At 42.7% G+C, this 22,164-nt stretch overlaps 2 protein-coding genes across 2 annotated transcripts in view; one reads left to right on the top strand and one right to left on the bottom strand.

Annotated features, from left to right (window-relative positions):
• PLAC9 (placenta associated 9) overlaps positions 1 to 14,356 on the bottom strand; it is a 52,625-nt gene extending 38,269 nt beyond the window's left edge. The window contains exon 1 of the mRNA XM_028729187.2: positions 14,247 to 14,356. Within this exon, the coding sequence (XP_028585020.1) occupies positions 14,247 to 14,268 (22 nt within the window). The 5' untranslated portion in view covers positions 14,269 to 14,356. The remainder of the gene's footprint in view (positions 1 to 14,246) is intronic.
• LOC114597077 (L-threonine ammonia-lyase-like) overlaps positions 1 to 22,164 on the top strand; it is a 35,161-nt gene that overhangs the window by 9,888 nt on the left and 3,109 nt on the right. Inside the window, exons 3-11 of the mRNA XM_028729181.2 lie at positions 8,668 to 8,998; positions 9,449 to 9,565; positions 10,295 to 10,536; positions 12,910 to 13,075; positions 15,238 to 15,334; positions 15,596 to 15,671; positions 16,121 to 16,246; positions 17,313 to 17,480; positions 18,437 to 18,494. Of these exons, the coding sequence (XP_028585014.2) occupies positions 8,668 to 8,998; positions 9,449 to 9,565; positions 10,295 to 10,536; positions 12,910 to 13,075; positions 15,238 to 15,334; positions 15,596 to 15,671; positions 16,121 to 16,246; positions 17,313 to 17,480; positions 18,437 to 18,494 (1,381 nt within the window). The remainder of the gene's footprint in view (positions 1 to 8,667; positions 8,999 to 9,448; positions 9,566 to 10,294; positions 10,537 to 12,909; positions 13,076 to 15,237; positions 15,335 to 15,595; positions 15,672 to 16,120; positions 16,247 to 17,312; positions 17,481 to 18,436; positions 18,495 to 22,164) is intronic.

Genomic DNA, 22,164 nt, shown 5'->3' with positions numbered 1-22,164 from the left:
ATCAATCATAAAGTCTATTAAATGGCTCCCTAATTGAATCGTGACCGTGGGCTCCTGGAAGCCTAACTTTATGGAGTCCGGTCGTTCCTAGTCTTGGGTAAAATCCTCCTCTGCCAGTCCAAGGAAATTGTCTCTACTCTGTCCTTGTACAGGTCTCTGATATCTTCCATTTCGGATCATTCCCCGTCCCCGTCCCTGGTTTCTTGGGCCGGAGCCTGGGCCTGGGCCTGGGCCTGGGCGTACTTCTTCCAACCTCAGGGGTTCAGGACACTCCCGCTTCCAATGACCCTCCTTCTTGCAATTCGCACATTGATTCCTTCCCAGTGGTGGATTCCTTCCCCGCCCTCTTCCTCCATTTAAGGGGCGGTAGTCTTGCTTCACTGCTGTGGCTAGCATTACCATCTTTTCCTTCTGCCACTTCTTCTTCTCTTGCTTCTCAGCCTCATCCCTATTCCGATAAACTCGGCGTGCAATGGCCATAATTTGGCTCATCAGCATCCCTTCCCATCCTTCTGATTTCTGAATTTTCTTACGAATGTCAGAAGCGCACTGGGCCACAAATGTAGCAGTAATCATTCTACTGTTTTCAGGGGCTTCAGGGTCAAAAGGAGTCCATATACGATAGGCTTCTTGCAGCCTCTCTAAAAAGTCTCCTGGACTCTCATTTGGTTTCTGTTCTACTTCTGAGACTTTAGACATATTAGTGGGCTTCTGGCATGCCCTGCGGATACCTTGCACAAGCGTCTGGCGGTAAGTGGTAAGTCTGGCCAGATGAATTGCATTGTTTGGATCCCAATTAGGATCTTCCAAGGGAAAGTTATCTTGGAGATGACGGTCAATATTAAAAATATTTCCCACTCTGGCCTGCTCACGCAAATATATCTGTGCCTTTTCAATTATGTCTCTTCTTTCCTCAGTGGTGAACAGAGTATTCAGAAGCTGGCGACAATCTGTCCAAGTAGGACTATGAGTATTTATTATTGAAGTCACCAAGTCCATCATAGCCTGAGGTTTTTCTGCAAAAGATGGGGTGTGTGTTTTCCAATTCATCAGATCCGTAGTTGTGAATGGAATGTACTGAAGGGTCGAAGTTCGAGGTGGCCTTGGTCCGGGTTGCCCATTAACCAGCACAGGCTCCTCAAGTGCATCAAATACTCTTCTGAGAGGGGCTACTACGTGACCTTTTTCTTCACTTTGCTCTAGGGGCCTCAAATCATAGGGGATGGTATTTGTCCCAAGGCGTTCTTTTAGCAGCTTAATACGCCTGGCTGTATTGCTTGCTGACCGATTAAGGTCTCCCTGTAACTTCTGTAATAATTCTCTAGGACTTGGATGTACAGGGGTTTGGGGTAGGCAATCAGTTGTTCCACTAAAAGAGACTGTAGATGGAGTTCTACTGGGACTCACAGATGGAATAACCACTTCTGCTTGGGCTTCATTATAGGACTCCAATGCCTCCTGAAGATATTTATCATAATCTATCAAGGAGTCAAGTTCTGTGTCTCTACCCCCATTATTCGTTCCACTTTCTTGCCTTGGGGTTACAACTGGTGGAGTGTTTGGATTAGGCTCCCTTCGATGTGGAGCATAGGGTGGAGGTGGAAGCACCTCTTCCTCTGGTCCCTCAAAAATGGGTTTGAGTTTATTTGGCAAGATTCCTTTCCTAGCTTCGGCTTTTACAGCCAATAATTTGCATCGTTGGACTTTGCATTCCCTTATCCATGGAGGATTTTTATTTAATGTGCTCAGCCAGGAATCTATATATGAAAATTGTTCTGGGCACCCTCCAGTTTCTTTGGTGATGTTAGACCAAAGTTTGCTTACTAAATTTATATCAAAAGTTCCCTGAGATGGCCATCCAGTATTTTGTTTTGGCCATTCTAGTTCACATAACGTTCTCAAGCGCTCTGGCGTCATTTTGACTCCATATGCCCCTGAGAAGGCTTTCTTAAAATTATTTAACATACATTCAAGAGGTGTATTTCCCCCCTTTGAACCCCCAACTCCCATTGTATGGCCCTGTGAAGTATCCACTCAGTCACTCACACACACGCTTCGTGGGTTTCCTTGCCCAGATGGAGTCGCCTCACTGGGAACCGAAGTACTACCCACTCCACACTCAGGTCAGCTACAGATTGCTCTGTACTTTCTCACACATACAATGCGCAAGATACTTCACCACACTCTACCTCCCATTCTTCCCTTTCCCCCCACCAGACCACCATCTGATATACCCAACCACCTAGCGTACTCAGTTCCCACTTACTGAGACGCAGAAGTTTGATCAAGACTTCTCTTCCTCCCAATTAATTGGAGGGCCAAAAATCCCTTTGTGCACTTACCCTTGGTTGGTTCCGTTTCCCCCCGGTCCGTCGCCGCCAGTGAGCAGGGTATCAGACAGACGAGACTTCTGCGTTCCCCCTGGAAAAAATTATCCAGTGCGCGCTGGGTAGCAGTTTAGAGATCCTCTCTCTTGTACCCTGCTCAGTAGAGCGAAGGGGCTGCGTTCCAGCAGACCACTTATCCGAGTCACAGGAGCACCATAAAATGTAGCACCCTGCTTGTGGTTAACGCTTAGCTGGAATGAAATATTCAACGCAGCAATAGAGAAATTAAAATAATAATTTATTTGTCAGACAAATAAATGAGAGGCACAGTGGTATATGGTTACCAAGCTCTGGCCTGGCCTCCTGCCATTATGGCCAGCACTTATATTCCCTTAATCCAGCCCCCTTTGCTCCTCCTTGGGCTGCCTCTGTCCAATCAGCCTGGTTGGATTTCCTATTGGCTGATTGCTATAACCAATCCTAAAAGATACACCCACATCCTCCTGTCCTTATATGGAGCACAAAGAGCTATATATTGTTACATCTATAAATGACAAATAAGTAGTAATATATCTTACATGGAATCTTAATTACCAGCTCACCTCTTGCCCTCTTCACCCTATTGCCTTCTAAAACAAATGGTTAATCTTAAATTTTTATCTTAAACATATGTCAAGGATCTTGAGTTTCACATCAACATTGAAAGATCTCCTTCATTGAAGGTTTCCAAACAAATGCCTGACACCATATATCAGGACTGTCCGGATGGCGTCTTCCTGTCCAGCAGGGGGGCTAGGCTGGTGACTGACTTAATTTCAGGATAAATACAACTCTTACAACTATATGAAATAAGAATCTAGCATTTCTTAAATCCTTTGCATAATTACATTTAAGCCAATATATTTAAGCTAATATATTTCATACATTATCATAGGTAACCTTTTAAAAGAATAAAGCTTCTCAAAGTAGAAAGGAAGGAACTCAGTAAAAAACAGCTTTTAAAAGGAACCCCTTCAGTTTACCCCCCCTTCAGCCATCTGCTCTCCTCTTTAGCTGTTCCCAATATTTATTGCTCTTTTAACTCTCTCAGTTTAAGAAACAGCTTTTGAAAAGACTTCTCAAAAAAATACTCTTTCTGCCAGCTTTCTGCTCGTGGCTTTTTTAACCTTAGGGAGAAGATCTGGCTCATTTTACTGGGAGGCACATTGGTATCATTTTACTCATTCCTAATTATGTTTATCTCTGCTTTTTTATCTTCTGTAACATGTAAGGTCAATGTCTTCGCTCTTAGTCTGTAATTCCAGCTTTTACGACTTTGAGAATTGTTTTTCTGCTATAAATCAAGGGGGGCCCCTTGTCTTAGGAGAATGGCCAAGGTTTTCTCTGCCTGGCATGAAACATTTGTGAATTCAAGCCCTTTTTAGACTTTATGAACCTGATCAAGATATAAGTCAATATAAACCTTAATTAAAAATACAGTCTATATTCAGATGCCACACTGGGATTATACATAAACTCAATTACTGATTAATAAAGTTGACTATCCAATATATTTTCAGTTTGTTAATTTAAAACCTTTCACCAGAATTATGCATCTACAATCAAGGCCTTTAAGCAATAACCTCAGTGTGACAAGATCCTCAGTGGACTCTTGTTTTGTTTGGGCCTTCTAAAAAAGCGGAACAGGGTGATTTCACCCTGTGACATTGCTCTAGGCAGAGCTTTAGAGCAGGAGTGGGCAGGCTTGTGGGATCTACTTTGGTTTTTTTACTAGAACCTTGAGATCCACCAAGCAGAGTCATATACAAGAGACCATTCCACATCCCTAAACTTAGAACAAATCATTTTGAAATCCCAACATATTAAAAAAAACACATCCATGGCCCGATAGTCTACTTTGTATTCTGCACAGAACTATATGACACATTTACTGCTGTCTCTTGAGTTTCCTTGCTGTTTGGTCCCACTGGAGTAGTTTATTAATGTAGGCATGTGTGCTGTGTATATGTATGATATAACACTGAATTTTACTACGTTAGACTAACATGGCTATCCTTTTGGACTCCATCATGTTTGTGGAAATGGTACCCACTCAAGGCCTTCTCCAGAGCTGACAGCAGCAGTTAGAAGACTCAGATAGGGCTCACCAGAAGCATCATGGCTGCTTTTTTTATTGGAGTTGCTTTATTTTGTATTTCCTTTCATTACTGATTTTTAAAATTCCATTGAAATTTGCAACTACTGTTCCTTGGCCCTGCATGATTTGCAGAGGAGTGGTAAGTGTGGCAAGAATGCTCAGCCTTTCCCTACCACCCATTTTCTGCATGCCACACCCTCCCACCACGTCTCAAATATGGGTTTGGAACAGAGGCTGGGGAGAAGTAACTGCGGTGTGTCTGTATGCAGGGGTTGCACCTTCCACCTACTCCATCATAGATGCATGTTGCACCCTTCCGGCACTAACTTGCATAGGAGGAGCAGTAGCAAGGCTTTCAAGATACAACAGCCAAGCAAAACACACCAGTCAGAATATGTGGTTCCTGGAGTATCTGATGCAGAGGAAGCTAATCCACAAACTGGCAAGCTGATCTACAACTCATATTTAAAATGAACGGGGCATCTCTTGCTACTGCTTGTAAAATGTGCATTTAACTTGCAGCTTGTGATGATGGTTGACATCACCATTACTACTCCACTCCTGGAACACAGTCATTCATTTGATCATGAGCATGCATGGTTGTCTGTCATCTTGCAATCAAACTGATTCACTGCATGTATACGCTGTGACATATGTAGTATAGGGTCAGTGTAAAAGACAGAACCCACAGGAATAGGCTCTTTATTATAAATGAGCCAAAGAGAGTGTAATGTATTAAAGGCACTTGAGACAAATATTGTAGAACACAAGCCATTCCAATATTGTACTTTACCCTGGCCTTTGATGCATGAGATGTATGTTTTTGGGACTCATCCTATTCTTGCATCTGTGGTTTGTTTTAGACTGTTGCAATACTGTAGTTTCAATTATTGTAACCTGTCCCCAGATGTCATGTTCACAGGAGAGTCATGGAATGACCCACAAGCTAGCCAAACCAAGAAAATAGTGACTAGATGGGATTGATGCAGGAAGCCACAACATGTGCACAGAGACAACTATTGGATACTGTTTCCAGACAATAGACGGCTGGGAGTGTCAACCTCTGAGCTACTCAAACCAGCAAATTCACCATGTATAGATCACTAGGTTAGATTCATGGAGTAAGCAAAAAAAAAGTCCACAGAAACTACATTCTAACATCCATTCTGAGCTATAAATGATTTTCCAGAACACCTTCCAAACTAGTCAAAGCAACCAGATTCACCAGTTCAACATGACTAGATTGGCTACATGTAGTAAGCCACAAACTGTTCACAGAAACCATATTCACATGCTGGTTACGGGTCATAAACAATGCTCTAGAAAAATGGCCCAGAACACCAACTTCTAGCCAAACCAACTAAATTCCCCAGTTACACACAGCTAGATCAGCTTATACAGTAAGACACAGAATGTCCACAGAAACCATATTCTGAGGACGTTTTTGTGGCTTATTCAATTCACAGTGTCATCACACAACTATACTTCTCCATAACATCTGACTCAGGGGAGCTCGTATATGACCTGGAACATTGTCTGGGTACCGTGGTGGACCAGATGAAGGCTAGTAAACTGAGCTTGAACACTGGGAAGACAGAGACTTGGTTACCATTTCTGATTGTGAATAGGTGTGTGTCAATCTGATCTTTTTCTATGGTTTATTACTGTGGATCATGGCACGAGAAAAAAGGTTGGCATAACTTAATATGACAGGAGATCCCCACTATGAACTTTCTTGACCCTGGTCCCAGACTGATCTCAAATGTGTCCTGGAAGGCATCGAGGAGACATATTGAGCTCCTAATACCTTGTATAAAGATCAGCCCATGTAATCTAGTTACCAGTGAAATCTAATCAACATCTTCTGCTAAAGAATGGTTGCTACACAGACAAAATGGTATGACAACTTTAAGGCAGGATGCAAACAAGGATGACCAGTTTATCTATTGCTCACCAGGATTATAATCTTTCACCTTTCAATTAAGCAGAATAAACAAAATAGGAAATAGGCAGGAAACTATGGGAAGAAACAATAGAAAAGAATTATTGGAATTAGCCCCTCCAACCTTCTCCATTAGAATGCATTGACTAAAATTAGTACAAAACCCCTAAATTTTCAGTGGTTGGTTAGCTCTCCAAGTTCCAACAAGGAACTTGGCACTCTTAAGGAACCAACACACACCCTTTCTCTTGAATGAGCCACAGAATGTGATTTCTGAGGAAGTTTTGTGATTTACTATATCTGTCTGTCTCATTACACCTGGTGAATTTGGCTGGTTTGAACAGCTCAGAAACATGCTTCTGGACTGCTGTTCTTCTAGAACACCATTTATGCTCTGAAACAGATACAGTGGTACCTCGGGTTAAGTACTTAATTTATTCCGGAGGCCCATTCTTAACCTGAAACTGTTCTTAACCTGAAGCACCACTTTAGCTAATGGGGCCTCCTGCTGCTGTTGCACTGCCAGAACATGATTTCTGTTCTCATCCTGAAGAAAAGTTCTTAACCCGAGGTACTATTTCTGGGTTAGCAGAGTCTGTAACCTGAAGCGTATGTAACCTGAAGCATATGTAACCCGAGGTACCACTGTACCAGAATGTGGTTTCTGTGGATATTTTGTGACTATAAAAATTCCAGGCCATTTCCCTGGAATACCATTTAGTGCCTTGAACAGGTATGGGAGTGTGGTTTTAATTGATGTTTTGTGGTTTTCTGCTTCAACCTTTCTAGTAGGTTTGCTTAGCTTGGAAGCTGGTGTTCCAAGCAGTTCATGGTCATTCTGAACTGGATGGGATCTGGGCGTGAATGGATTAATGAAAAGTACACTGTTCGGATTCTTTGAGTTCTAAAACGTTATTCTCAACAGTCTCACACCCCATTGTTCCCAGAATGGGCACCAGAACATGGCTTCTGTGGGCATTTTGAGGCTTAATACACCATTCCTATTGGGTCCTATTGGATGAGTTAAAAGTTGGCTTTTTGAGCTATTTTTCTGGAATATTGTTTATTGCCTGGAATGAGTATCAGAACATGGCTGCTCTGGATTTTTTGCAGCTTATTCAACCAATACCATATAGCCATGTTTAACCTGTGGATTTTATCGGTTTGGATAGCTTAGAAGTTGATGTTTGAAGTCATGTTTCTGGGATACCATTTAATGCTTGGAATGGGTATCCGGGTGTGGCTTCTGTGGATATTTTGTGGCTTACTGCATCAATCACATCTAGTCACTATTTTAGTTGGTTGAACTAGCTGGTTGGTTTGATGAGAGCCACCCAGTCAAATGGGCAGGGTACAACTACTGTTGTTGTTGTTGTTGTTGTTGTTGTTGTTGTTGTTTCGAAAGCTTGCCTTCTGGGCTGTTCCAAGCAGGTTTAGGGCATGAAGGGGCTAATAAAAAGGATTCTTTGAGTTCTAAAACACTGTTCTCAACTGTTGCTGACACTTCTTACTGTACCCAGAATGGTAGAGTGTGGTTTATGTGGACATTTTGTGGCTTTGTGTTTGATTTGTGTTTGGCTTAATATGACTGGTGAATTTGGTTGCTTTGCCTAGCTCAGGAATTGGCATTTCCAACTATTTCCCCACCATACAATATATTTCTTGGGATGGCAATCTCTCCACTTGATTTCAGTGGAGGTTTTGTGGCTTACTGCATCCATTTCATCAAGTCACTACGTGGCTAATTTGGTTAGCTCAGAAGTTGGCATTCTGAGATGTCCAGGGCAATTCCATTCTGCTCCAGGTGGGTCCTGGGTGTGAAGGGGTTAAATAAAAGTTTACCATTGCAGTGGTTTCAGTTCTAAAATGTTGCTCTCAAGCTTCTGTAAATCTGAATGTCTTTTCTGTGGACATCTTGTTGTTTTTTTGGATCAGTCCCAAGAAATCCCATTGGACTGGCAGATTTGGTCAGTTTGACATTCCTGGCACTTTCCCCAGAATTCTGTTTTTCACCTAGCAGGTATCGGAATGTGAAGGAGTAAATGAAAAAATATATTGGAATAGTTTTTGTTTGAAAAAATATTGTTCTCAATTGTCTCTACCACATTCCTCTGCTTTTTCCTGTGTAAAGGGTTTTCCCATCCTGTTCCAGTTTTTACACTGCCATTGTAGAATGCAAGTACAGGCATCTGTACCCAGGTGTGGTTTTTAACTCTGCTTGTTTCATAAGGCAGTTGTTTCTCTTTCCCTTTTCTCCATAGAGATGAATGTATAGTGAGAAAATTGGATGCCCCTGCACACTGTGAACTTCGGTGCTGTAAGGAGGGGCCAGTAGGAAATGGTCTCATTGGGCAGCGGCCACCCTCCATCAACCCTGAGAGACTGAAAGATTTTGGTGAAGAAGATTACCTAAATGGGGGAGTGAAGACATGGGAAATGAAGATAATCAGCCATAACGAGGAATTGCTAAGAGATCCAGTTGTTCGTCCAGAAAGAAGTAGCCTGCCAGCCTACAACAAGTTTATTCGATTTGAAGATATCAGTGCAGCAGCGTTCAAAATTCAGTGTGGAGTCCAGAAAACGCCTTGTACGGTATGCTATGCTACTTGTTTCACAACACTAGTAAAAATGCAATGCATCCTAGAAGTTATTTACTTTATCGGTGCCCCACTGGCTTTAGTATAACATATGGATTGTGGCCTTGCTTTAAACTTCTGCGCACAAGGCAAAGATGAAGGCAACTTAGCCCAAACAAAGTGCCTTCCTTTAGCTTTGCTTATACAGGTTGGGCATCCGTTAGCAATGTTTCTCATTATCTCACATGGGTTTCTGCTCAGTATGGGAGCCTCCAGACTGTCAGTATTTTGTAGGAAGAATTCGAGTGCATACTGGAACCTTAGGTTTGCAGAATTAAAGTGAATTAATGCAGCCTTTCTTTCACCCTAGCACAACAAATTCACTTAAAAAACAACCCCATAGACTTTTTGTGGTTTGGAAAGGGGCAGAGATCAAATTAACTCCAGAATGTTCCATTGTTTTCAGTATTCTAGGCTTTCAAAGCAGTATGGAATGGACATATATCTAAAGAAAGAGTTCCTTCAGTACACAGGATCTGTGAAGGAGCGGGGTGTGCTTTACCTTCTGATGTCTTTACAACAGGTAGGAAAACAAGTGGAGCAAAATCTGAGCATCAGAGTGAAGTGGCTCTTCACTCAATTTATAAACAACCCTGTGAGGTAAGTTGGCCAGAAAGAGAACGCTTCTCTCCCCGTCCCTTAAAAAACCCACCACCTCTGTATTTGTCACCTTTGGACAAAATCAGCCAAGCTAAGAGGGTCTTCCAAAAGATGAGTCATAGTTAAATGGGAATGTGAACCATGGTTTGCAATGTGTAAGCCCCACTGTCATGGTCTGGTCTGCTGCCAGATCCCATAGGCATTTCAGGGACACACAGGCAACTTGCTCCAGCAAAGGTTGAGAGCAGATTGAGGCCTTGTAAGCTTCTTCCTCCAGACTGCTTCTTCTAGGCTCCATCCCCTTGTAGAGAACTTCAGATTCTTACAGGGCCAACCCTCTGGCTTGAAGATGGGCACTCCTCCTCTGTTCTGTAGCCTTCTGCCAGTGTGCAGCCTGTGCTCCCAGACCAGAGAGGTACTGTGAGAAGCATCATGGTCCTCTGATAGGAACCCGCAGCTGACAACCTTTAAGCCAGAGGTGGCCAAACTTTTTTGGCTTGTAGATTGCGCTGCCACCACTCCAGGGGCTGCATGCCAGCAGCCAAAAAACGGGCAAGTCCACATTCTCTGGCCTACCACTTTCTAATTGCGACCTCCCCATAAAACTAATTGCTAACCAGTGTCCTATGATTTGATGGTTTGTGTTCTGCAGGATCAGCAAAGGAAAGGTGTGATCGTTGCCTCGGACACTAACTTCTCCATGGCAGTAGCATATCATGCCTCAGAGCACCAAATCCCGGTGTTTGTCATCATGTCCACCAGCACCTTGCCAGCCAGAGTTAAAATGTGCCGCGAGTACGGTGCCATGGTCATTTCCTATGGCTCTACAGCGAGAGATGCTCAGATGCACGCCAAGAGGCTGGCACAAGAAAACGGCTACTTGTATCTCGAAGAGTAAGTGGATATTTAACAGATAATAACCACAACACTCAGGATGACCTTTTATAGCAACATCACTATAAAGATCTTGTCGGGAACACAACTTGAGCCTTACCATATGTGGTGATGAGGAAAAGATGGGCTACATTTTGTGCACCATCATCACTACAAGAACACTGCAGATAAGTCCTCCCTAGGTAGGAATATGAGTAATGGAACATTTCCAGTGTTGCACATTATTTCCTTGGCTAAAAGTAGAAAAGTCCATTTGTTTCTGTAATTCTCTAAGCGGAAAATATAACGCATGTATTGGCCGTAGCATCACAATAACTGTTGAGATACCTTGGAACTACAATATTTTCTTTCTTGCCAGCTGTAAGCGTCAAGCATTCTGGATCTCTGCTTGCTGTATCCACTGATGAGGCCAATGGAATGGGCAGCTTCCAAATGCTATTTGGTACAACATTTCCATTAATTTGTCATCCTGCAGGTTAACGAATCAAATAAAAATAGCTCTTAGAATTAGCTCTCTCCACTTCTTCCTGATCTGATATTGCTGCACCCACTTTAAACTTTGTTTCCTTTGGTTTACTCATAAATTGCTTGCTAACTGAAGGAGTTTTTTTAGTTAGGATTTGGGCTGCCTTAAAACTTCTTTGTAGCCTTCAGGGAGGTCCTCCAAGTCAGAAGTTAAAGTATCAGATGTTGGCTTTGGGTCATGGAAAGACTTATTCAATGTTGGTCTGCACTGCGTTTCTGCAAAGAACTAAACTGAAAAGCTGTAGTTTCCTGTAAATTCCTTGCTGTCCAGAACACTAAACTGATTTTGCCCTTATAGCAGATTAAGAAAGAGATCTGACACCATTTCTTGCATTTTGAATGAGAGCAGAAAGCACAAGAGAAAGGAGAGCAATAGCAGAATAACCCAGAGATTCCTGCCAAGCCATAGCTGGTTTTTGCTGGAAAAACAACAACAACTAGAATAGCCCTCTCAGCTCTCTGAGAGGAAAAATGTACATTACAGACTTAATCTGATTTATTAGTTATGTCCTTTCCTTAGAATATCCTGGGAACTATTTGGACTACAAGGCGGCAAAGGGATCTCTAATGTTGATTCTCAGCCAACTCATCAAAAACTCCCAGGATTCTTGTTTTGGGTGGGGGGGGGGACATGACAGCTACACTTGTAAAGAACAAATACCAGTTTGGAGTACAGATGTGCCCTCTGTAACCCTTCTGCTACCATAGTCTTGTCTGCCTCCTAGCTGTTGATGATGATTTCAGCTAGCTCAAGTCATTTGCAGCAAGTGATGCATAGGTTAGTTTTATGAGTGTGTGTGTGACATTTGTTACATGAAATTCGTCCGATGCAATAACACTGCCATGCATTTAAGGCAGTAAGCAAAAAAAGGAGGTGGGGTGGTGGAGAGGAATCCTAAAATGAGGCTATGAAACAGCTGGGTTGTACCACCAAGTTAGAGCAGGCAGGTATCTTCTCGAGTCTAGACCATTAAACCCACACTGAGACCATATAATCTGCTATGGCTGCTGTTAAAAAGAAATGTATTTGCCTTCACCATTAACGATGGCATGTGCTTTGTTAAATTATCTTAAATTTACTAAACGTCTAAAATACGTAGGACACTCTTATCTTTCTGAATGATGGTGCAGAGGCCTGTTTCTTTCATCTCCTGATCTGGGTATGTCTGGAAGCCTCAACAAGAGATTTCAGTAACTCAGAAGCCTATGTGAACCTCCCAAATTCCATCCAGTCCTTAATCCTATCTGAGTTACTCTAGATCTAGAAATGGGGTAGAGGGAGGAAATTTTGCACTGTGGAATACTTCAGGAGATCCAGCTGAACTTGGGTGCTGAACCCTCACTTTAGGATTTGCGTTCCTAAAAAATTAATCTTCAAGGTGTCGCCAAGCCATTTGCTGTATTATGGGGAAAAGATAATTTTTCAGTGTGCTCAGTGCCTAATATCCTTGTACAGCTTATTCATTCATGAACAAAATATTCAAAAATAAAAGCAAAGAAGGTGGCGGACTCTCTTTCCTTGGAGGATTTTAAGTAGAGGTTGGATGGCCATCAGTAATGTATGATATATGGTAGCTGAGATTCCTACATCGTGGGGGTTGGACTAGATGACCCTTGAGGTCCCTTCCAACTCTACAATTCTATGAACAAAAGCCATAAATTATACATACAAGCTAAATATATAAGCAATGAGAGATATTATTATTATTATTTGCATTCCAACAGAACCTGCAGCTGCTTTAGCAACATGCTCATGAAGGTTAACCCTTAGCTATTTTATCACAGCAAATAATGAAGGTATTGTTCATTGCTGATGAGCAAATATTTTCCCTCTGCTTGCTTTTGCAGAGAAGACAGTTCTGTCTATCTATCAGGGCTGGGGACCATGGGACTGGAGATCTACGAACAGGTGCCAAAACTGGATGCAGTGATATTCCCGGCAGGGGCCCACTGTGGACTGCTAGCAGGCTCAGCTGCTGCGCTGAAACACCTGAACGAACATATTTCTGTGATTGTAAGCATCTATATAGATTTAGCTCCTGCACGTATGCATTTTGAAAGCTGTACTTGGCTGTCTTTTGGTTCAGACTCTAGTAGCGTTAAACCAGCTTGTTGAAACCAACAATAACTAAACAAATTAAAAAATTGTCCAGTAGCACCTTAGAGACCAACTAAGTTTGTTCTGGGCATAAGCTTTCATGTGCATGCACACTTCTTCAGATATTATTCTTGGTATCTGAAGAAGTGTGCATGCACACGAAAGCTTATACCCAGAACAAACTTAGTTAACCTCTAAGGTGCTACTGGACAATTTTTTATCTTTTTATTTATTTCGACTGCGTCAGACCAACACGGCCACCTACCTGAATCAATAACTAAACAGAAAGACATTGGGCTTTGATAGAGGAGTTAAGTAGAAAAGCACATCCAAGGAGCTTCCTGGCAAATGGCACCGAAAGCTTCAGCTTTTGCTCTTCAAATCACATGAGCCAATCTACCTTTAGCCATGCTTCAGAAAAAGGTATTTATGCGTGATGCATTGCGTCAGAATGTATGGAGGGTAGTGCATGGAGCAAATGTGTATCTCACTGAAAACAATGTAGTGAGGAGAGACAGGAATGAGAGTTCAAAACACATTCCAAAACACACACACTCAATTATTATCATTAATATTATTATTACTGTATTTCTTATATATCTCTCACATTTTTATCAGTCTGGGACTCAATTGGATACGCATCCAATTTATGCTTGTGATTTCTGGTCCCACAAGTGAAATGTGCAGAACGCCTATCTGTTCAAAAATCTCCTGAGGTGGTTCAAGGTGAAAGAGGTTTCTCTCTCTCTCTCTCTCTCTCTCTCTCTCTCTCTCTCTCTCTCTCGTGTGTTTTAAGAAACCAGCTGAGGGAAATTTTACCCTACAATCAGAACTTGTCCTGCTACCTGTAAGGGTTAAGCCAACCCACTTAAAACAAAGTGCACCATCTAGTGCAAAAGTTTGGCCATGTTGATTTCAAACTAAACTAAAGCTCCAAATCACATCTAGATCAATGGAACATGAAAGTGCTTACCTTTGATGGATCATAACCTAGATTTGCACAGGTACAAAGAATCGGTTTCACAATAATTTGGTGAAAGTATGGCTTGGGTGCAGTTTGTCAGGGTAAGAGTTGTATCGTACTTACTTATGAAAAGAGTTGTACTCATACTTATGAGAAGAGAGATGTCTGTAGCCCTGCCTCTCTGTAAAATTCACACTGGCTACTGGGTTGCCTAGTTGCAGATGAAAAACAAGGCCTGTGTGGTCGGCATGGCAACCCTATCTGAACTGCTACAAGAATGCTGCTGCTCCTGTCATAGAGGACAGGACCATCAATGGAAATTGTGTTGTGCCATCTAAATGGAGCTTTAGACCTTCAGAGGCAGTTTGTGCCCAGCTATATGTTTTTTATCTTGGAGAGCTTTTTATGTGAAAAAAGCACTCAGACTTTCCATGTCCCCACCTGTAGGCTGAAATGGTACAGTCCAAGGATAAGACACATAATCTAAGTTGATCACATTGTTCATCTCAGGATTCTTAGATTTGGATGGCATGAAAGAGGCAAGGATGAACTTCGTTGCCCATGACCACCTAACAAATCCTTTCTGTTAGGATGCTTTTGCAGTTTGTGTTTGTTAGGTTAAGTCTCATGGGTTATTCTGGCGTAGTTCTCACTGAGGTGATAAAGGTGACTGTAGTGTACTACTTTGAACTTGGGAGTTCACGTGACTGAATCCTCTTTCCCAGTCAACTATTCCTCTTCATCTAAAAAACTGGATGCTGAGGGTATGGGTTCTTGCCTAATTTTCTCTCTGACACATTTGTTCTCTGTATGCACTGAATTGTTCCACATGAAGTTGTATTCAATCATTTGAATCTTCCACCAGCAATTTGAAGTGGCAAAAGACAGTCATAGGTTTGTTGCCTTTGTGAAAACTAGGTCTTGTACAAGGATTGAATTTCTGTGTCACTTTGCCTGGTCATAACACACTGCCAGAGTAACTCAAGACTGTACCTCTTTGGCACAGGAGAACATGGCTGAAAGCAGTTGACTGAGACATGGAATGTTAGGATGCATGTTTGAAAACTAAACTGAAATGCTAAACCATCATTTAAATTGGGCTTGTCTTTCTCAGGGTGTAGAATCGGAGAGTTTCCCTGTGTTGCAGCAATCGTTAAAGATTGGTCACCCGGTAGAAGATCAGACCCGCAGTAACCATCAGTTTTACAGAGGTAAGAGACTTTGGCATCTTTTCTACTTTACATATGTTCCCATTCCATTGAAAAGGAGACGCTAAGTTATCCTGTTTTGTTTTTCTGCTGTTACCTGTGTAGGTAAGGTAGGTGTTCAGATGTTCTTTGCCGTGTTATAAGCTAAAAAATGGCCAAGTATTTTTTTAAAAAAATGTTTCACTTACAATTAGCAGGAAAAATAATTTACTACCTGCCCCCCCCCCCCCCCGCTTTTTAAAAATGTGTTGCTTCAACCTACAGATGTGAGTGGACCTTGTTTTGGCACCAACTCGTTACAGCTGACTGGGAAATTTGTTGATAAGGTTGTAACAGTGAGGTGAGTACAGTAAATGAGTAAATCAGGGAGAACTATTGTCTGGTATGGTCACTTCCTAGAGCACTTCCAAGTGATTCCAAGAGGCATTTAACTTAAAACAAACCCAACCACCACCACAACAAAAGCCCCTGAGCACAAAATGTACTTAATATGATATGAAGAGTGAAAGATTCATTTGGGTTGGAAAGGCATCATAAATCACTATGTAATAAGAAAGGGGCCTGGAATCCCTCAATGAGGCTGGCTCCTGCAGTCACCTTTTTGTGGCCTTTTTTGACATCCAGGGCACCACAGCCCTTTACAGTCATTTGGTGACATCAATGACAGTCATATGTGCTGCCACTTCCTGTCATGCCCAGTGAAATGCTTTGGGGGAAAAGAAATATGAGAAATCAAGTGATGTGTGCATAAGCAGCCCTCCGTTTGACCCAGTTCCTCTCACTCTTCAGAGAAGAGGACATTCTGATTGCCATGCTGAGGTTGCTGGAATACGAACGAGCCACAGTCGATGCAGAAGGATCCATTGGCCTTGCAGCTCTGGTCACTGGGAAGTTGCCAGAGTTAAAGGGTAAAAGGTACGGAAATATGAGGAAGGGAAAGAGAACTGTGTTTCTTAGATGCAAAGCCTCTCTCATTGTGCGTCCCAGATTATCCACTACTTTTGGGTGGAACACATCCAGAACCAAAGGACCCCCTGTTTTGAAGGTATTTGAAGGGACTTCAGCTGTTCTGTGTTGTTTCTTTTCTTAACTTCAGTGAAGCAATACTGGATGAAGGCAGGAGCTAAGCTTGCCAGAAATAATACTTCGGTTTCAGTAAAAGCAAGCCCATGCCACAGTTAAAGCACTTTAGCTTATACATTATGGAGACTTCCACCACTCAGTAAAAATGGTGTTCGACTTGAGCCAATGGCCAAGCACAGCTAAAAGGAAGTTTGAGGCCCAGATGATGATTCATCTCAAACCCACTTTTCAATCTTTTGAATGACATTAGCATTCTCTCAGGAGCCCATCTTTGTATTAAGAGTCAGGATAATGTAGTGTTAGCAATATTGATGCCTCCATTCTTAACTTTCTATTCCAGGAGTAGCATACTCCTGTAACTCTGCCACCTCACTGCCCTTTCTTAGCATACCTTATTTAAAAGTGCCTTCCCGCCACCAAGTTCCTTTCTGGAAGGAGAGACAAGTGATCTCTTCTTGTCCCCTCATTGGCTTGTGACAGTTTGATCCTGCCAATTGCTGGATTGCAATAAGTTTACTCCACAAAGCGCAACATGCAAGCTACTTGTGAGCGGCCTAATTTTGAACATGAACAGATGCTCTACTGGGGAAGAACCAAGCCTGCCATTCAAAACAATTTTCCTAGGGTGTAAATGGCTGATGTGATAGTACTCTTGGTCGATTTTGTTCATGGATGTCTGTTCTAAAAATGACATATAAACAATAGACTATTTCAGAGGCCTGGCTTGAATTGACAGATATCAATTGAATATCATTTGCTTTGTAATCTATGCAAAAGGCAGCTGTAATGGATGGGGGAAAGCAATAACATACTGTACATTTTAGCAGTGATATAAAACATGATGAAGGGACTTCTTTTGTATAGTAATGAATTTCTGGTGATCTTACTCGTTTTCCAGAGTGGCTGTTGCAGTGTGCAGTGGTAACCTGGAGCTCTCCCTGATGAGACAGTGCATAGATCGTGCCCTTACACTGGACAACAGGGTCTGCAAATTCTCCATTCTGATCTCTGACTGTCCAGGCGATATTTCAAAGCTGCTGGCTATCTTGGCTCGGGAGGAAACAAGGTAGCCTAGAATGATAACCAGGAAGAGAACAGTACTCAAAAAACAACTAATTGGACTGCTGACATTCATTTTATGTTTCATATTTTTTTTGGGGGGGGGGTGTTACATTGAAAGTTACAAGAATGGGTTTATTGTTTTCTTTTGAGCTATATTTCACTGAAAGAATAGAGGAGATAGGAATACACGATTCCAAAGCTCTTCATTGCTCATTCATGTAACACCCAACCATGATTTGGTGTTACATCTGAATTGCATCTGGACTCAGGCGTCTCTTTTGAGATTCTTGGAACTTTTTCAGGTGTTATTTTGTCCCTGGGGTGAGTGGGCCTCAGGCTTGCAAACCCTGCTCTATACACTTTCTAGATACCACTAGAATATAAACCAAGTGCACTCAAAGGCAGCAGGTGTAATCCCTGCAGTATATAATGCAAATGAATGAAGAAGTACAATAACAAGTGAAAAATGAGAGAGATCAGGAGCAGTAAAGAGCTTCAGCCTATCAGCCATATCCTTCCCTTCTCTCTCTCTCTCTCTCTCTCTCTCTCTCTCTCTCTCTCTCTCCCCCCCCCACACACACACACACACACACAGCCCCCAAGCTGCTGGCCGGAAAGTATCTGTGCATTCAAGCTGAAGACCTTGGCAGGCAACCATTCCAGCACAAGCTGGAAGAATCAAAGTTTATGATCTCTCCATGCAATGCTGCAAGGATGCTGCTCGTTCAGGTTTTCATGAGTACAAGCAGAGAGAGTCAGCATGGCCCTCCCTGAGAGAGATAGGAGACCAAATTAAGAAAACGACCCATGACTCTTAAGACTCTGATGCTTTCCTTGATTTTTGCCCTCCTTTCCGCTAATTGGCAGATGCTAAAAAAAAAAGAAAATTACTTTCCGCACAAAGAGCATACAACTATGACTAGATCTGCTGTGATCTCACATACAATCTCTTTGTTCTAGAATTTTGGACATAAAACAAGAACACATGTACGTGGCGTCTGATCTGTTCACCAGCGAGGTAAGGAAAAGCCTTTCATTATGGCAATCCTGCACAGACTCAGTTGTGGCTGTGTATGAAACTGCCACATACAGTCATACCACTGGTCAATCTAACTCAAATGGCACATGTATTGACAGGCAGTAGCTTCCCAGCATCTTCAGTCGAGTTCTTCCCTAACCCCTGATATTTGAGATCCTTTTAAGTGAGCAGCTAATCTAACCCGTAGGAGTGGGTTAGATAACACTAGAACTGGAGATCCAGTGAAATTGGTTTGTTGTAGCTTCAGGAAAAATAAAAGAAAGTACCTTTTTTTCATAGTACATCATTAGCTTATGGAATTCCCTGTCACAAGATGATGACCATGACCTTAGATGGATTTGACAAAGGGACAGCTCTATGAATGCATGTGTCAGGGAGCATTGACCAAGTAGGACTTCCTGGAGTGAATCCCTAAGTTTTTAGTAACGTGGGTCCCTTTAGCTCACTTTATACAATTTCTGTGGAATGTGAGTACGGCCACAACAAACATGATAGCTGCATAAAGTGCAATGTTTCACGAGTGAACGGTTCCATCCACCAAGAACTGCTGCGAATCCAATGTAGTCATTTAAATGAACGGAGACTGAGCATCAACAGTGCTTGGTGGTTCATACTGGCTCCGAGCCTTACTAGGCAGCACAGTTAATCTGAACTCATTAGCCAACTTTTGCTTGAACATTACACATTCGCTCATGGAGAGCTGAGCATTTCCTGGCTCACGTGGTTGCTTAGTGAAATACTGATGGGATGGTTTTGCTTTCTTTTACATATAGCATTTATTTGGCCACTTTGGCCAGCTCTGGACAATTTTAATAATCCCCAGTGCTCCAATTATGTTTCGCTGGTAAAACACAATACAAGAATATTTATAGCTGAAGCTCCCAATTGATTCCAGATTTTTGGAACTTTCATAGCCAGCAGAGATACATAGAATACATTAAAACATACATTGGAAATTCACTTGGTTTGCTAGAGAATAGATTATCTTTACAGAAAAGTACCCGGTTTCAAGAAAAACAGACTTTTGCCTCCCAGCTGCCACATGCTTTCATTTTAAAATGTATAATTTTCTTGGGAAAGGGGGTGGGGGGCGTAAGTTAAATGGGACAATACAATGTATATGAATAGTTGAAATAAAAATCCTTACAGTTTAACAAGATTTTGTGCACACCACTCTAGAAAAATGGTTGTTCTGGGCACTTCCAGACTGTCACTCTTTTCAGGGGGACAGAGAAAAGATCTGCACATAGTAAGGAGCTGCGACAGTGAGGAAGGTGTGGAATCTTTCAAAATTGATTGGTGACAGAACCAGATAGATCTTTAGCTGGAGGCACGTGACATGTCTGTCACACACTTTGTGAATCCTGCACCTGATTCCACATTCCATGCTTTTTAAAGAGTTGCAGAATTTACACAGCCCTGATCACCAATTCCCCATTTCAAGGCATGCATGGTTCCTGGGATTAGTATTTCTATATCCCTTTTTCCTTGCCCTGGCCTAGCCTGTCCTCAGATTATTGCCCCCTCCTCAGTCTTATGACACCCTGCCTCTGGACATTACTTTGCATTCAGCTGAAAAGCTCTCTCTCTTTCTGACTCCACATCCCAATAACTCTATCTTCATGTCAACAGCTCACAGCTACCCTGTTCCTAGTTCTGTGTGAAGGTTTTTTCCTCAATGAAGTACACTTTTTACTTCTGCATCTTGTCAGCAGTTTCCTTGACAACTTCCCTCCTGAGTGTTCATGAAATTCTATGAGGTCACAATAACATGTCCAGTGTTTACAGGGGGCTCACAGGCAACCGGCTGGCAGTAGTTTTTAGCCTATTATATGTCTTGCAAGCCAGCCAAACCATATACTGCGCCTCGCTTGCCAACTAGTGTGTTGTAGCGCTGCCAAAATACATTCAATCTAAACCAGGTAAGGGTTAAGATAATTTGTAAATTCAGTTGAGCTGTTATGCCTGTTTAGAAGTGAGTCTCTCTACTGTATCAGTTTTCCAGCTGTAATTTCCTTGATGGTCTCATGTACAGCTTGCATGTCTTCATAGGTGAAGGCCATATGATATACTTTATCAAATAAAAGAACTGGATGAATTACAGTTGCCACATCATAACCATTCTCCAAAGAGATGTTGTTTCCCATCTAATGATGGGAAGAATGTGAACACAATGTGGTCCTAATCACCCAGCTGTATACAGTGATCTCAGTTGATGGTCCTAGGATGCGCCTGGCTGGGTAGGCAGCAGACAGTTATGAAGATGTTGCCCCAGTTTTAGTGGCAGCAGCAGGGGAATGTATAGTTGGAGTGGGGAAGCTGACCACCATCTGCGGTGGAGACCTATACATTTGGTTCCTATCCTGATTCTCAAGTAGTCACTGTTCCAACACATCAAATGAGGGATGGAGATTGAAGGTATGGGGGCAGCAATGAACTCCTTTGTCATAGCTAGACCATGTAACGTCGTTAACTTTGGAACTGTAGCAGCGGTTTCCCCCTGTAAAACTGGTGGGTGTTCAGATCACCTGTCTTTGGACACTTGGGAACCTGAAGCAATCCTGAATGCTCTTGGGGGGTCTTCCAGTGGAGATGCCAACGATCCGGCCAAAACCCTGGCTTTGCTCTGGCATGGCAAGATGAAATGGGCAGTTGACACAATCACTCCCAAGCATCCTCTCTAGCCCCGTGGAGCCTGGGTGGCTCCTTGTTATCCTGGGGAGCTTCTGGCTATAAAGCAAGCTGCACGAAGTCTAGAGCCCCAATGGTGCAAAACAAACTCCAGAGCCAACTGAATGCTGGCTAGCGCACATAATCATGCTTACCATGTGGCGATGTGGGCTGCGAAGAAGGCTCATTTTGCAGCTTGCCTGGCATCCTCTAGTAACTAGTGGGGAAGCAACCTCTGAAGCATGCAGAGACCCACTGTGACCAACCGGCGACGCATTTGGAGGGTTAAGTCTAACTTCGGAGTGACCTTGATTCCGCAGTTCCAGATGAAGTATCCAGTGCCAAGGATGTGTGGTGGGATCAGTTTCAGCTTATGCAGTCACCTGGTGTACACAAGGTGCTGGCGACCATACGCCCAGCCACTTGTCCTCTTGACACCTGCCCCTCTTGGCTTATTAAAAATAACAGAGGTGACTTGACTACTTGGGTGCAGAATGCGGGTACCACTTCATTGCATGAGAGGGGGGTGCGTTCTTTCAGGCCTCACTTCTTGCCCAGGCATCCTTTGCCACTTGCTTTCTTCAGCCAAGTAACAAAAAGTGGGGTTTTGCATTGCCTGGGTGAAACACCTTTCCCAAACACACATTTGCTAGGTGTAGTAGCAGCATTTGTGGGGAGAGTCACTGAGGATGGGAGTGAGAGAGTCAAGTCTTCCTTGCCTGCTGATTTCTCCAGCATTCCCTCCTGTCCGGTCTCCCCAAGCTATAAGAAAAATGGGACAAATGGGTGAAGGCAGGGGAGGAGTTGTGAGTGGACAGCCTCCCGTTTGCCTTGCAACATGGAGCTCTCAACAGAATGACTTGAATGTATGTGTGAGCTGCGTGCATCAAGATGCGTCACATCGTTGTCTTTGAATGCCTTGAAAGCTGCACGCAGTCGGAATATTGAAGATGCCAGGGGGACTTTTTAAGGCAACAGC

The sequence above is a fragment of the Podarcis muralis genome, chromosome 6, assembly GCF_964188315.1.
Source record: "Podarcis muralis chromosome 6, rPodMur119.hap1.1, whole genome shotgun sequence".
NCBI lineage: Eukaryota > Metazoa > Chordata > Lepidosauria > Squamata > Lacertidae > Podarcis > Podarcis muralis.
Note: the sequence above shows the minus strand (reverse complement) of the source record. Positions and strands in the feature narration are given on the sequence as shown.